This window comes from Malus domestica, chromosome 17, assembly GCF_042453785.1.
Source record: "Malus domestica chromosome 17, GDT2T_hap1".
Classification (NCBI taxonomy): domain Eukaryota; kingdom Viridiplantae; phylum Streptophyta; class Magnoliopsida; order Rosales; family Rosaceae; genus Malus; species Malus domestica.
This window is the reverse complement of record NC_091677.1, coordinates 6,976,436-6,987,204: the sequence shown is the minus strand read 5'-3', so window position 1 is coordinate 6,987,204 and position 10,769 is coordinate 6,976,436. Positions and strand designations below refer to the sequence as shown.

Below are 10,769 nucleotides of genomic sequence, written 5' to 3'. Positions count from 1 at the left end.
TAAGTAATCAAATCCTAATAGGAATATAAGATACATTCTCATATCTACTATGATTTACACAATCACATTCCTATTCTAAATACGACTGCAACAGTAATTTTAGTTTTTAATATTAACGTTTGAGTTTTAAAGAGATTTTCCTATCCTTACTATTTTATGATATCTAATAAAGCATCTATTCAATAATAAAGAAAATAAAGTATTACCAATGTGATCGTGGAAGTGACAACAAGGGAGAAACAAGCGCCGTGGCGGCAGAGTCAACACCCTCTAAATTGTTAACACTTGGGTCCATTTTCAGGAGAGTTTCACTCCTTTCTGTCCTTTTATAGAAACCCAAACAACTGGCCATGAACGTCCAGTCCTATTCAAATTCAAACTTTTACACTTCTTTTTTCTTTTATTCCTTAATTTTCTGTTGCGATTATTGAGAATCTGAGACGTTTTCCGGGGAAACAAAAAGGGGTTGAGATTTGATTTTGTTTATGGATTGAAATGAACTGGATTATTATTTCATTGTGATTCCTGAATCCTCACGACGTTGTTGAATGCAGTGCAACGCCGGATGCCACAAAGCCACAAAAAATTTGAACAAACATAGGATTTGAGTTTTACGCGTGCAACCAAACACCCGCGAGTTCTTATTTCTGGGTTTGCACTGTACCTGACGGCTAAAGTTGGAGTCTTCATCGAAAGGGGTCTTCTCACACTCACAGTCCAATCCATACATATCCAATCCTACCCACCTTCTTCTAAGAGTAAGTTTCTATCTCTCTCTCCTTTTTTAGATAAATCTTTGGTTTTGCATGTTTATGAAAGATAATAATGAACGAAAGTCTTGTTTCTTCTTGCATCATAGGATTCAAATTTTATACGTTGGGAATATCATTTATTGTTTGTTCCTGCGAACCGATATTATAAATTAATCTAATTTACGGTTTGAACATCAACAACGTGTAGGAGTGGTGACACATCGTCCTATTCAACTAACCTAACTCGTATATGCGCACATTGTTGTTTTATCTTGTAATGAATCTTCTGGCTAAAAGTCTACAATTCATTTTTATCGTTCGAACTAATTTATAGATACAGGATGGACAATATATGTACTTAAATGTCTAATTTCCAAAGAACGGCTTCTAATCATGTGGGTTATTATCTATTGGTGTGCTAATTTGCCATAAAGGCGTTCGCTTTGTAGGGAAGCTGGTTGAAAGGAAGCAGTCATGGCAAGCATTGATGTGAATGCACCCCCTCCACAGCTTGAGGTTTGTTGCCCTTTCTTTTGTTTCCTTTACGCTAGAACGAATTTGCACCCAAGTTCGAATCCCCCTCGCTTAAATTAGCGTAGGAGCAATTTCTAATATGGATTTGTTCTCTAATTGTAGGGGAAGTATGCTGCAATGTTAGTGTGTTGGCTTCTTGGAAATGGATGCCTCTTTTCATGGAACAGCATGCTCACAATTCAAGATTACTATGTTAACTTGTTCCCGGTAACTGCCTGAATAAATCAATTTTTGTTCTCACTGTTCCTGTTAGTTCATACTCTCCTGTATTTGCTTCTGAATTATGTGACAGTAGGCAGTGTGTTTGGACAGTTTGTTACCTTTGAAGTTGGATAAATACCTCATAAGTTTTTTTTTCCCGGGTGCAGCGGTACCATCCCTCGAGGGTCCTTACACTGGTATACCAGCCATTCGCACTTTTAACTATCTTTGCACTGTCATACCATGAGGCGAAGATCAATACTAGGAAGCGAAACCTATTAGGATACATTCTGTTTTTCCTAAGTTCTTTGTTGGTGCTCGTTGTAAGTTCCCTTCAAATCTTCAAAGACTATATTTTCAGTATACTTCTTAATTTCACAATGTTAGCATTGGTTAAGTCTCTAAAATGTTCTTGATTCTGGCACAGTTGGATTTAGCTACATCCGGGAAAGGAGGTTTAGGAACTTTTATCGGAATTTGTGCAATTAGTGCTGCCTTCGGAATTGCAGATGCTCATGTGCAAGGTGGAATGGTTGGAGACCTCTCTTTCATGCCAGTTGAGCTCATCCAAGTCAGTATTGTTCTTTCCACAATTTCAGTTCGATGCTCAATATTTGTTTTCCTTTGTGTTTTCGAAATTGTTATCAGTTTCTGAGTTTCTCTTGTTTCAAACTTTTCAGTCTTTCCTTGCTGGTTCGGCTGCATCAGGAGCTCTAACCTCTGCTTTGAGGCTGATTACAAAGGCGGCATTTGAGAATTCCCAAAATGGTCTTCGAAAGGGAGCCAGTAGGTTCAAAGTTCTCAGTTTTTCATATTTTGTTGAACATTTTACTGTTTTCTTTGGGATCTCTAGCTATAGGCTGTTTATTTTTTCACTGTCCACTGCAGTTTTGTTCTTCGCCATCTCTTCATTCTTCGAGCTTCTCTGCGTTTTCCTCTATGCTTTTTCCTTTCCAAAGCTGCCAATTGTTAAGTACTATCGCTCAAAGGCAGCTTCCGAAGGATCTAAAACTGTTTCAGCTGACCTTGCTGCCGGTGGCATCCAAAAATTGCCAGAATCAACAGTATGTTATTCTGTCCAATACTTATTTAAAAAGTTTCCCAAGCATTCATGTTCTAATGTTATACAAAAAAAAAAAACGCTGCAATTTGATGCAGGATGAGGAAAATCGAAAAGAACCTGACCGACTTGGGAACAAACAGCTGTTGCTTCAAAACATTGATTATGCACTTGGCATGTTTCTAATCTATACACTCACTCTGTCAATTTTCCCGGGATTCTTATCAGAAGACACTGGATCTCACAGTTTGGGAACATGGTATGTACTGAACACAATCTATCACATGACATGTTTGCGCCTTGGATCTTACCAATACTCCCTGAACTTATGTCTTCCTTTCGGTTTTCAATCTCAACTTTCGTTAGTTTTCCGACCTTGAATGGACGAAAGTACCTCTCAGTTTACAAAAAAATTGACAGATTTGGAGCATACTGGAACCTATTAAATGATCAGGGAGCCTCAGAACAAATTGAAAGTTCAAGAGGCAAATTGGAATAGGGAACTGAGTTTAGAGGCATTGTTAAAATTTTCCCTTTGCCTTAATGTTCCATTCACTTCCCGCTCAGAGTACGCTTACATGAGTGTGCATACTTTTGTTTGTCAGGTATGCACTCGTTTTGATTACAATGTACAATGTGTGTGATCTCATCGGAAGATACATTCCGCTAGTGAAATTCCTGAAGATGGAATCGCGCAGAGGGCTCATGATTGTGATTCTTTCACGCTTCTTACTTGTCCCGTGTTTCTATTTCACGGCCAAGTATGGTGACCAAGGCTGGATGATCATGCTCACATCCTTCTTAGGTTTAACCAACGGTTACCTCACTGTCTGCGTCCTCACTTCAGCACCTAAGGGCTACAAGGTTTGTGCACTTCAATTTACTAAAACCTAACAGTTTTTTCGAGTTGAAAGCAAAGACTTATTGGAGTTTTTTGGGTTTGCAGGGGCCGGAGCAAAATGCTTTGGGAAATCTTCTGGTGATGTTCTTGCTTGGAGGTATATTTGCAGGGGTGACACTTGACTGGTTGTGGCTTATTGGGAAGGGCTGGTAAGGGATGGATATGATACTACTTAGGTGATTTGAAGATTGTGATTTTCTGTTGCTCAAGTTTTACAGGACAAAATAATGGATTTATAATTCTTTTTGTTTGGTGATTCATTAAATAATGAGGAAGAAAAATATGTTTTGATATGGATCATGTCAACCGCTAGTTCAACCTTTGTGCACCTTCGGATTTCCGTCGAACTCATTCACTTTTTGATTATGTGACAAGCGGAAGACTACTCTTACCATTTTACGCGACTAAACCCTTCAGAAATCAATTTTCCTCCGTAATTACATGGAATTGAAGAGAACATGCTTGAAAATGAGCCTCGTGCTTGTCACATGACTATTATTCAATAAAAGAGTGAATGGATTTGCCATTTTCACACAATTTGCGGTTTGTTTGGTAAACTAAGAAATGTTTAATGCAAGTGGAGATTGCACAAAGATGAAATAACTTACAGTATTTGTGCAAAATTTACCAAACAAGCTAAACCAAAGCAAACCGAACCAAAATCAACACGAACACTATTCTCAATGCGAACACAAAAACAATTATCCAATGGAGGAGCAAGACAATGATACATCCGCAATTCGCTCCCTGTAACATGTGAAACTGCATTTTAACGGTCCAGATTCCAAAAACAATTTATTAATTAATCCATTTCTATTACTTCCTCAAGTTACAGTGTCCTGGCCCCTGGGTTTTATAATCCGAAACCGTTAGGCCCAAAATTTTGCATTTACTATTCGACCAACATCCTCAGTTTTGGGGAGTTTCTATGTTATAAATGAGCCTTGGGCCCCAAATCATTTACCATTAATGCAACTCCAGAAATTCCCATTACCCATGAATATAATCAAAAGAGTTTTAACAAAAAACCCGCGGTACTGTTCACTTTAACAAAAAATCACATTTTTACACTAAAAAGTCAAACATGGTACTACTATTCACTTTACCCTTTATTTTGTTCTTATCATTAAAACTCAAAGTTTTCAAGTCTTTTTCATTAGTTTTCCTTATAATCAATCAAAAAGAATATTTTCACCCTAGTATTGGAGAAATTTTTAGTTGTGATAGAAACACAAGTGGTACACCACGTGTTTTAATAGGAGTAGTGAAAAATTTTATGTTTTAAGTTATTAACTTTTTAGAACACATATCTCATCATTTGTATAGTGACACATGGTGTACCACCCCATATACCGATCACACTGAAAAATCTTCTTAGTCTAAAAACATCGATGTACTCAAAAAAAAAAAAAAACAAATATGATTAAGTAGGAGGCAGTGTCCTAAACCCATATTTACCTTATTTTCCCTCCATTCACGTGAGGGACTAGGCCTTCGCAATGCTAGTGGCCAAAAACAAGACTTCTTGAAGAGACTTGCATAGAACGGAAATGTCAACGAGGCGGTATCTTAAACCTATCACTACACATCATCACATGTTTTAACTTTCCACACTTCACGTGATTAGTTAAAAACACTGTTAATTTAGCTTTCTCGTTTCATATAAGTCATTTTTGCGTGCATGACTTAAAACACCAACCCAGAACCACTGCAGATTGCCGTGGCATCCTGTGTCTACTGTATTGGAAGTGAATCTCTCCCCATGTGAGGAACTAATTATTACTTACTACAATTTTGACTACAATTTCGAAACCGAGCTGAAATTTACAGTGGGCAAAATGACAAAAACAACTCAACTGGCCCGTCTTGTCCACTTGCGTCACGTGACCCGACACGACCGGGTGTCAGAGACTACCAAAAAAATGGGCAAAACCTCGGATCCAGCTTATCTGCCCTTTCCCTTCTCATGCACTCTCATTTTCTTTTACCATTTTTTTTTATTATTAAATCACGTTAATATTTTATATTAATTTTTTATAAAAATAATAATATAAAATATTAACGTAACTTATGATCGCGCAAATAAAAAAAAGGATGAAAATGTATGGAAAGTGAAAGAGCAGACAAGGCAGGTCCCAAAACCTAACACACACCCGGATTCCCCTAAACAAACAGAGACGCCCAAATGATCAGAGGGAGAATCGGTAACATCAAGATGGACGGCGGCGATGCGGCGAACCCTTGCCCGTTCTCGATCTGCAGCGAATCCACGGCCAGCGGCATGTTCTCCTGGTCCGGGCTACACGTGTTCTCGTGATGCGGGTGCGCGCTGTACATTATGGCGCGCAACACGGCCGAAACGGTCGGAATGTACGCCGTTTTGTTCCGGGCGAGGAGCCACGTCAGCCCCATTAGCTGGCAGTCAAGGTTGAACATCTTGTTCGCTCTCTCGCTCGTGCTCCTCTCCCCCGCCGTTCCGTTCTTGCTCCCTCCCTTGAGCTGTAATTACCACTCAAGTCACAGGGCATTCTTGTAATCTAAAAAGGGGAAAAATTCGTATTGAAATTTGAAAAGACGAAACTGACCTTCTGGAGAGCTCCAAGGCACTTGGTGCATCCAGAGTACGAAGAGTTGCGGCAGTTCTTCTCGAGATTCCTGACGGCGGCGGTGGGGGTGGCGTTGTGAAATCCTCGAGACACGTTGAAGGCAGCGGGGCAGCTCAGGGAGCCGATCTGGTGGAGCCGGATTCCGCAGAAGCACAGAACGGCGTCGCAGCTGGCGTTGGGCTGAGGAATCCGAATGTTCCGGCTGACGAGCGAGGACTGCAGCGAGTTGACGCACTTCTGCGAGTCGTCCGGCATCATCGGCTGGTCGGGCACCGCCGAGGGAGCCGTATCCGACGAGGGGAGCTCGAGGGCTGATCTGGCGTGGGCGGCGAAGAGCCAGGCGGCTAAAACAGGGCAGCACCGGCTCCGGTCGAGGTCTCGGCCGCATGCTTGGCTGACGCCGCCGAAGAGCTCCGCGGAGAGGTCAAGGTGGCAGGTTTGGGTCTGGGTTTGGGACGGGAGGGCCGGGATGGTGTTGGGGCTGGAGTATTCCCCCGGTTTGAGCGGCTGGGGGTGACCGGTGACCGGTTCGGCGAGTAGACCGGCGAGGGAAATGTGGAAGCTGGATATTAATAAGAGGAGGAGGAAGAATGTGAGAGCGGAGGTGGGAAGAAATGATGACATTTTGGGAGTAAAGTAAGCTTGTTTTGGAGAAAAATGATGAAAGGTGAGGACTTTGAAATCTGGTTTTGTTTTTTGTTTGAGAAAGGTGACAACTTTATGGTGTTGTTTTTTAAATTATGAAATGGAAAAAGTTGGAAAAGCGAAGAGATTCTGAAAATATTCAGAGGAGAAGAAAAGGCTGCACTTTCTCTCTCCTCAAACCCTAAGCCACAAACTTTGAACAGAAATTAGAGTGAGAAACGAAATTAGTAGAAACCCAGATGGAAGGACTGGTTTTTTTTCATCTTCTCTGGTCTCTCTCTGTAGAAGAGGGAGTTCTCTCTCTAGAAATGGTGTGATGTGATATCGATGGGGATTATGATCCAGATGAAAAGGAACCGTGACCTCTCGATTTAAGCAGAGAGACGTTCCGGGTACTCTGTGTTTGGAGTTTCACGAAGTACAGTGGGCACTCATAGTACACTAGTTCGCAACTACTTTTGCGTTCAATAATTTTATAAAGACTAAAGGGCAATGAGGGTCCATGAAAAATAGAAGATATTCGTTTGGTGGAACCCAGACACAGAGAGAGGTTTGAGTACTAGAACTGGGTTTTTGTATGATAAGTTCATTTCCAAATTGAAGAAGGGTCATAGACTCATAGGCTCTTTTTTACATTCCCGTCTTTTAAGAAATTAATATTTTAATAAATAATATCAGATCATTTTTCTCATCATTTCCAACAACTGAGGGGCTAGAGGGTTATACGCTAAATATAGCGCTCTGACAAAAAATAATCTCCAATTGAAGAGACCAAATGGTCATAGGGCAAAACATAATTTATTATTTTAATTGAATTAATATTGTTACTTAAATTAAACTACCTCAATAATTTTACGTTATGGATTGTCAATTATTTTTCGATCTAAGAACTGGTAATATCTCTTTAAATGAGGTGCCAAAGGATGATACATTTCCGTGCCACAAACAAGTACCTACAATAGGATCTTGTTACACATTTTTGGGCCAAAAGAAGCATGAAGGAGGCGTTTAAGTTATATGTTGTTAAATGTTTTTTTAATGTTGTTTAAGTTTCATGTTGTTAAATGTTTTTTTTTATGTTGTATAAGTTTTATGTTGTTTAATGTTACTTGATGTTATTTAAGGTTGTTTAATATTGTTTAATGTTGTTTAATGTTACTTAATGTTATTTAATAGCTTAGGTGGTTATAATAAAAAAAAATAGAATTAAATTTTTTTTTTTAAATTCAAATATAACAGCTAACTGACGTCAACGAATAGCCGTTGGATTCAAACTGCTGGACCGGCTTGGGGCTGGTTGGGTTGGACCAGCCGATTGGCCATTTTCTCCTTTTATGGTCCGGTGGGGCCCACAAGCCCTTTGGCCTAGCCCTCAGTTGGAGACGGTTTTCGTGTCATTTTGGGCTATTTTCGGCCCGGATCGGTTGGAAATGGCCTAAGAAAAGGCTGTATAAAGATTTGGAAGGATGTGGTATATTTTTCCTTTTCATTCTCTATCCTCTTCAAACACTGATAGGAGGGTTCTCTCCCCTCATTCCTCCCCTGCCATTCCCCATGCTTTTCTTCTGTGTTGTGTTACACATGTGAAGATTGTTAAGCAAATTGATGAGAACAACGATGCAATTCGAAAATTATTTTCAACTTTTCTGGCAACTCTGAAACCTTTGAGATAGCTGCCAAGTTTTGTTATGGCATCAAGATCGACATGAGAAGCCAATCTTGACTGGCATGTATTAAAGAGGAAGGTAAATGGTGGTGTGAACATGAGTAAAAAAAGAGTAAGGATTGTTGAACAAAAAAAATAAAAAAATAAAATGAAACTCATTAAATATGTGGCACAACTTTAAGCCATTTAATATGATGAACTATGTCAAAATTTCAATATTTAACTTGATAACATATTTCATCTATTTATTGCATTATCATTAGATGACTAAACGATTAAACTTGAGTTTGAATTACACTACATGTTTGAGAAATATTTACCATTTGAAAAGAACAAAAAACAGGGTCTTTGTCTACAGAAATACCTTGAGAAAAGGCAAATGTATGGATTATAGAATCTTTTATCGAGACAATACTTTTCTGGTTAATTTTTTAAGTAGAGTTGTTCTTTACCAAATAGGTTGAATCATAACACTACAAGTAAAAAAAAGGTCGTAGTCAGTGCATAAGACTCCCGCTTTACACAATATCTGAAAGAGGTTGAATCATAACACTACAAGTAAAAAAAAAAAAAAATTCTATACCACGTCAACTCATAACATATATTGTTGAATTAACAACGGAATATGCATTAAACGTTTTTTAGAATTTCAATGAGTGGATTAATTCGAGCCACTTGCAATACTGATTTATAGTAGCATAACTCCTGAAGCAAAGATTTCCTCAGTTGCTAGTTGCTACGAAAGGTCATAACGAAACAAACTTGTATGCATCGTGTGCATTTTCCTTTTCTCCCTCCCTCTCTCTCTCTCTCTCATCATGACTGAAAATAGAGATAGGAATAGATTGGATATGTATCTGGTATTCTGGTGCCAAATTAGTCATAAGCCTAACTAGTCACATTTTCATATTATTCATATATAATTATAAATGGGCAATTAACATAGTCCAAGTGAATTTTAATGAAATACTTCCGGTACTGTTTACTTTTAATGAAAATGATATTTTTACCTTGAAAAATCATTCATAGTACTATTCATAAACACATTTATTTTGTTATTTTCATGAGAACTTTTCGTTATTTTTTTTTAATAATATGCTGCTAAAAAAAAGATAAAGGTGAAAAAAGGAAAGAGAAAAGAGGGAAAGAGAGTTTTGTATGTTGGAACTTGTGCATGAAAAGGGAAAGCAAATTGAGCAGTTTCGGTGTTGGAAAGGAAGGGCATCGTTCCAGGGATTCGACCGTTTCTTTGATGAACTCTTTCAAGCAAGCAGCATATGCGTGACCATGAGCGTGTGATGGTAAGTTAGTAACTGGTTCATTTAGTGGGTAACAGCTCCTCTTCAGACCAAAGTCGTGTGTGCCTGTGGTACAGCCAAACCTTTTCCACATACATTATTTTTCTAAAGATAACATAAAATAATATAAATTGCTCAGAGAGAGAGAGAGAGAGAGAGAGAGATTACACTGCAGTTCACATGGAAATGGAACGCCCACCCACCAAACTTTCAAAGAGTGTTTGTATCAATTTTTTTTAGTTACTACATCCAAGGTTCTAAAAAACGTTAGGCGCTAGTCGGGCGGCGGGCTGACGCCTAGCAGCTAGGCGGGATCTAGGCGGTTGTCTAAGCAGATTTAGGTGAATTTCATGTATATCTTGTAAATAAATACATATTGACATTTACAAAAAATTATACTTGTATGAAATCCATGGATAAGATAATAAAAAAAATGATAAATGCAAAAAGAGTATTCAACAAGTCCAAAATTTAAAAACACATTAAGCATATATGCCATATAACCATAGTGAGGAGTATTGTAAGATGACAAATGTACAACAAGTTCACAATTTTAAACCACTTAGACTTATATAGGATTTTTTATTTTATTTTTTAATTTCATAAATTAAAAAAAATAAAAACGGCCTAGCCCCGCCTAGAGCCGATCCGATTTTTCCAACCGATTTGCAAGAAAATGCTTCGGCTCACCACCGCTTAGCACCTAGGCCGTTTTTTAGAACAGTGCCTATATCTACGTAAGTTGAAATACATTTTACCATTTCATAAAGTCCAATGATTATTGGTCACTTATTTTAAGTTGTTGGATTAACGGTTAAAATGAGTCGGAGTTGAGTGCTTGTACTCAAGAAAAATAAATTTTGTATGTATAAGCAAAAAGCAAAACTGTAAAATGTCTCACAATGGTATCCATTTAATTCATATATAATACTTGATTTTCTTCGTACATATAAAGTTATCGTGCTAACAAATTACAATTTGATATGTGTATAAAAGTTATTGTTTCTAATTTTAACGAACTATTTTTACATATATTTCAAACTCTGATTTGCATTGCAGGTAACGAAAAAAATTCATTCAACCAAGCTAGGGTTAATTAACCTAAA

The 10,769-nt window shown here is 38.3% G+C and overlaps 2 protein-coding genes across 4 annotated transcripts; one reads left to right on the top strand and one right to left on the bottom strand.

Annotated features, from left to right (window-relative positions):
* Positions 1-256: 256 nt before the first annotated feature.
* LOC103404758 (equilibrative nucleotide transporter 3-like) lies at positions 257-3,741 on the top strand. Of its 3 annotated transcripts, none has more exons than XM_008343714.4 (11): positions 301-465; positions 555-758; positions 1,187-1,268; positions 1,389-1,493; positions 1,655-1,810; positions 1,915-2,058; positions 2,168-2,273; positions 2,376-2,551; positions 2,646-2,806; positions 3,153-3,411; positions 3,494-3,741. In XM_008343714.4, the coding sequence occupies exons 3-11, from the start codon at positions 1,227-1,229 to the stop codon at positions 3,599-3,601; spliced, it is 1,257 nt and encodes a 418-aa protein (XP_008341936.1). In that variant the 5' UTR covers positions 301-465; positions 555-758; positions 1,187-1,226; the 3' UTR covers positions 3,602-3,741. The 3 variants fall into 3 exon arrangements, with proteins under 3 accessions (XP_070672950.1, XP_008341936.1, XP_008341935.1); XM_008343713.4 differs by having other exon boundaries at positions 311-465; positions 1,202-1,268; XM_070816849.1 differs by having other exon boundaries at positions 257-758; positions 1,202-1,268.
* Positions 3,742-5,190: 1,449 nt separating this feature from the next.
* LOC103404757 (uncharacterized GPI-anchored protein At4g28100-like) lies at positions 5,191-7,299 on the bottom strand. The gene is made up of 2 exons (XM_008343712.4): positions 6,034-7,299; positions 5,191-5,947 (listed from the first exon to the last, which is right to left on the bottom strand). The coding sequence occupies exons 1-2, from the start codon at positions 6,676-6,678 to the stop codon at positions 5,612-5,614; spliced, it is 981 nt and encodes a 326-aa protein (XP_008341934.1). The 5' UTR covers positions 6,679-7,299; the 3' UTR covers positions 5,191-5,611.
* Positions 7,300-10,769: the final 3,470 nt, after the last annotated feature.

What these genes read in the sequence shown, in the direction of transcription:
- LOC103404758 (XM_070816849.1), top strand. Translation starts at nt 1,227, where the DNA reads ATGGCAAGCATTGATGTGAATGCACCCCCTCCACAGCTTGAG. An exon ending in CACCCCCTCCACAGCTTGAG is followed by an intron (nt 1,269 to 1,388) that starts GTTTGTTGCCCT and finishes CTCTAATTGTAG; the next exon opens with GGGAAGTATGCTGCAATGTT. An exon ending in CAGCACCTAAGGGCTACAAG is followed by an intron (nt 3,412 to 3,493) that starts GTTTGTGCACTT and finishes TTGGGTTTGCAG; the next exon opens with GGGCCGGAGCAAAATGCTTT.
- LOC103404757 (XM_008343712.4), bottom strand. Translation starts at nt 6,678, where the DNA reads ATGTCATCATTTCTTCCCACCTCCGCTCTCACATTCTTCCTCCTCCTC. An exon ending in GCCTTGGAGCTCTCCAGAAG is followed by an intron (nt 5,948 to 6,033) that starts GTCAGTTTCGTC and finishes TGGTAATTACAG; the next exon opens with CTCAAGGGAGGGAGCAAGAA.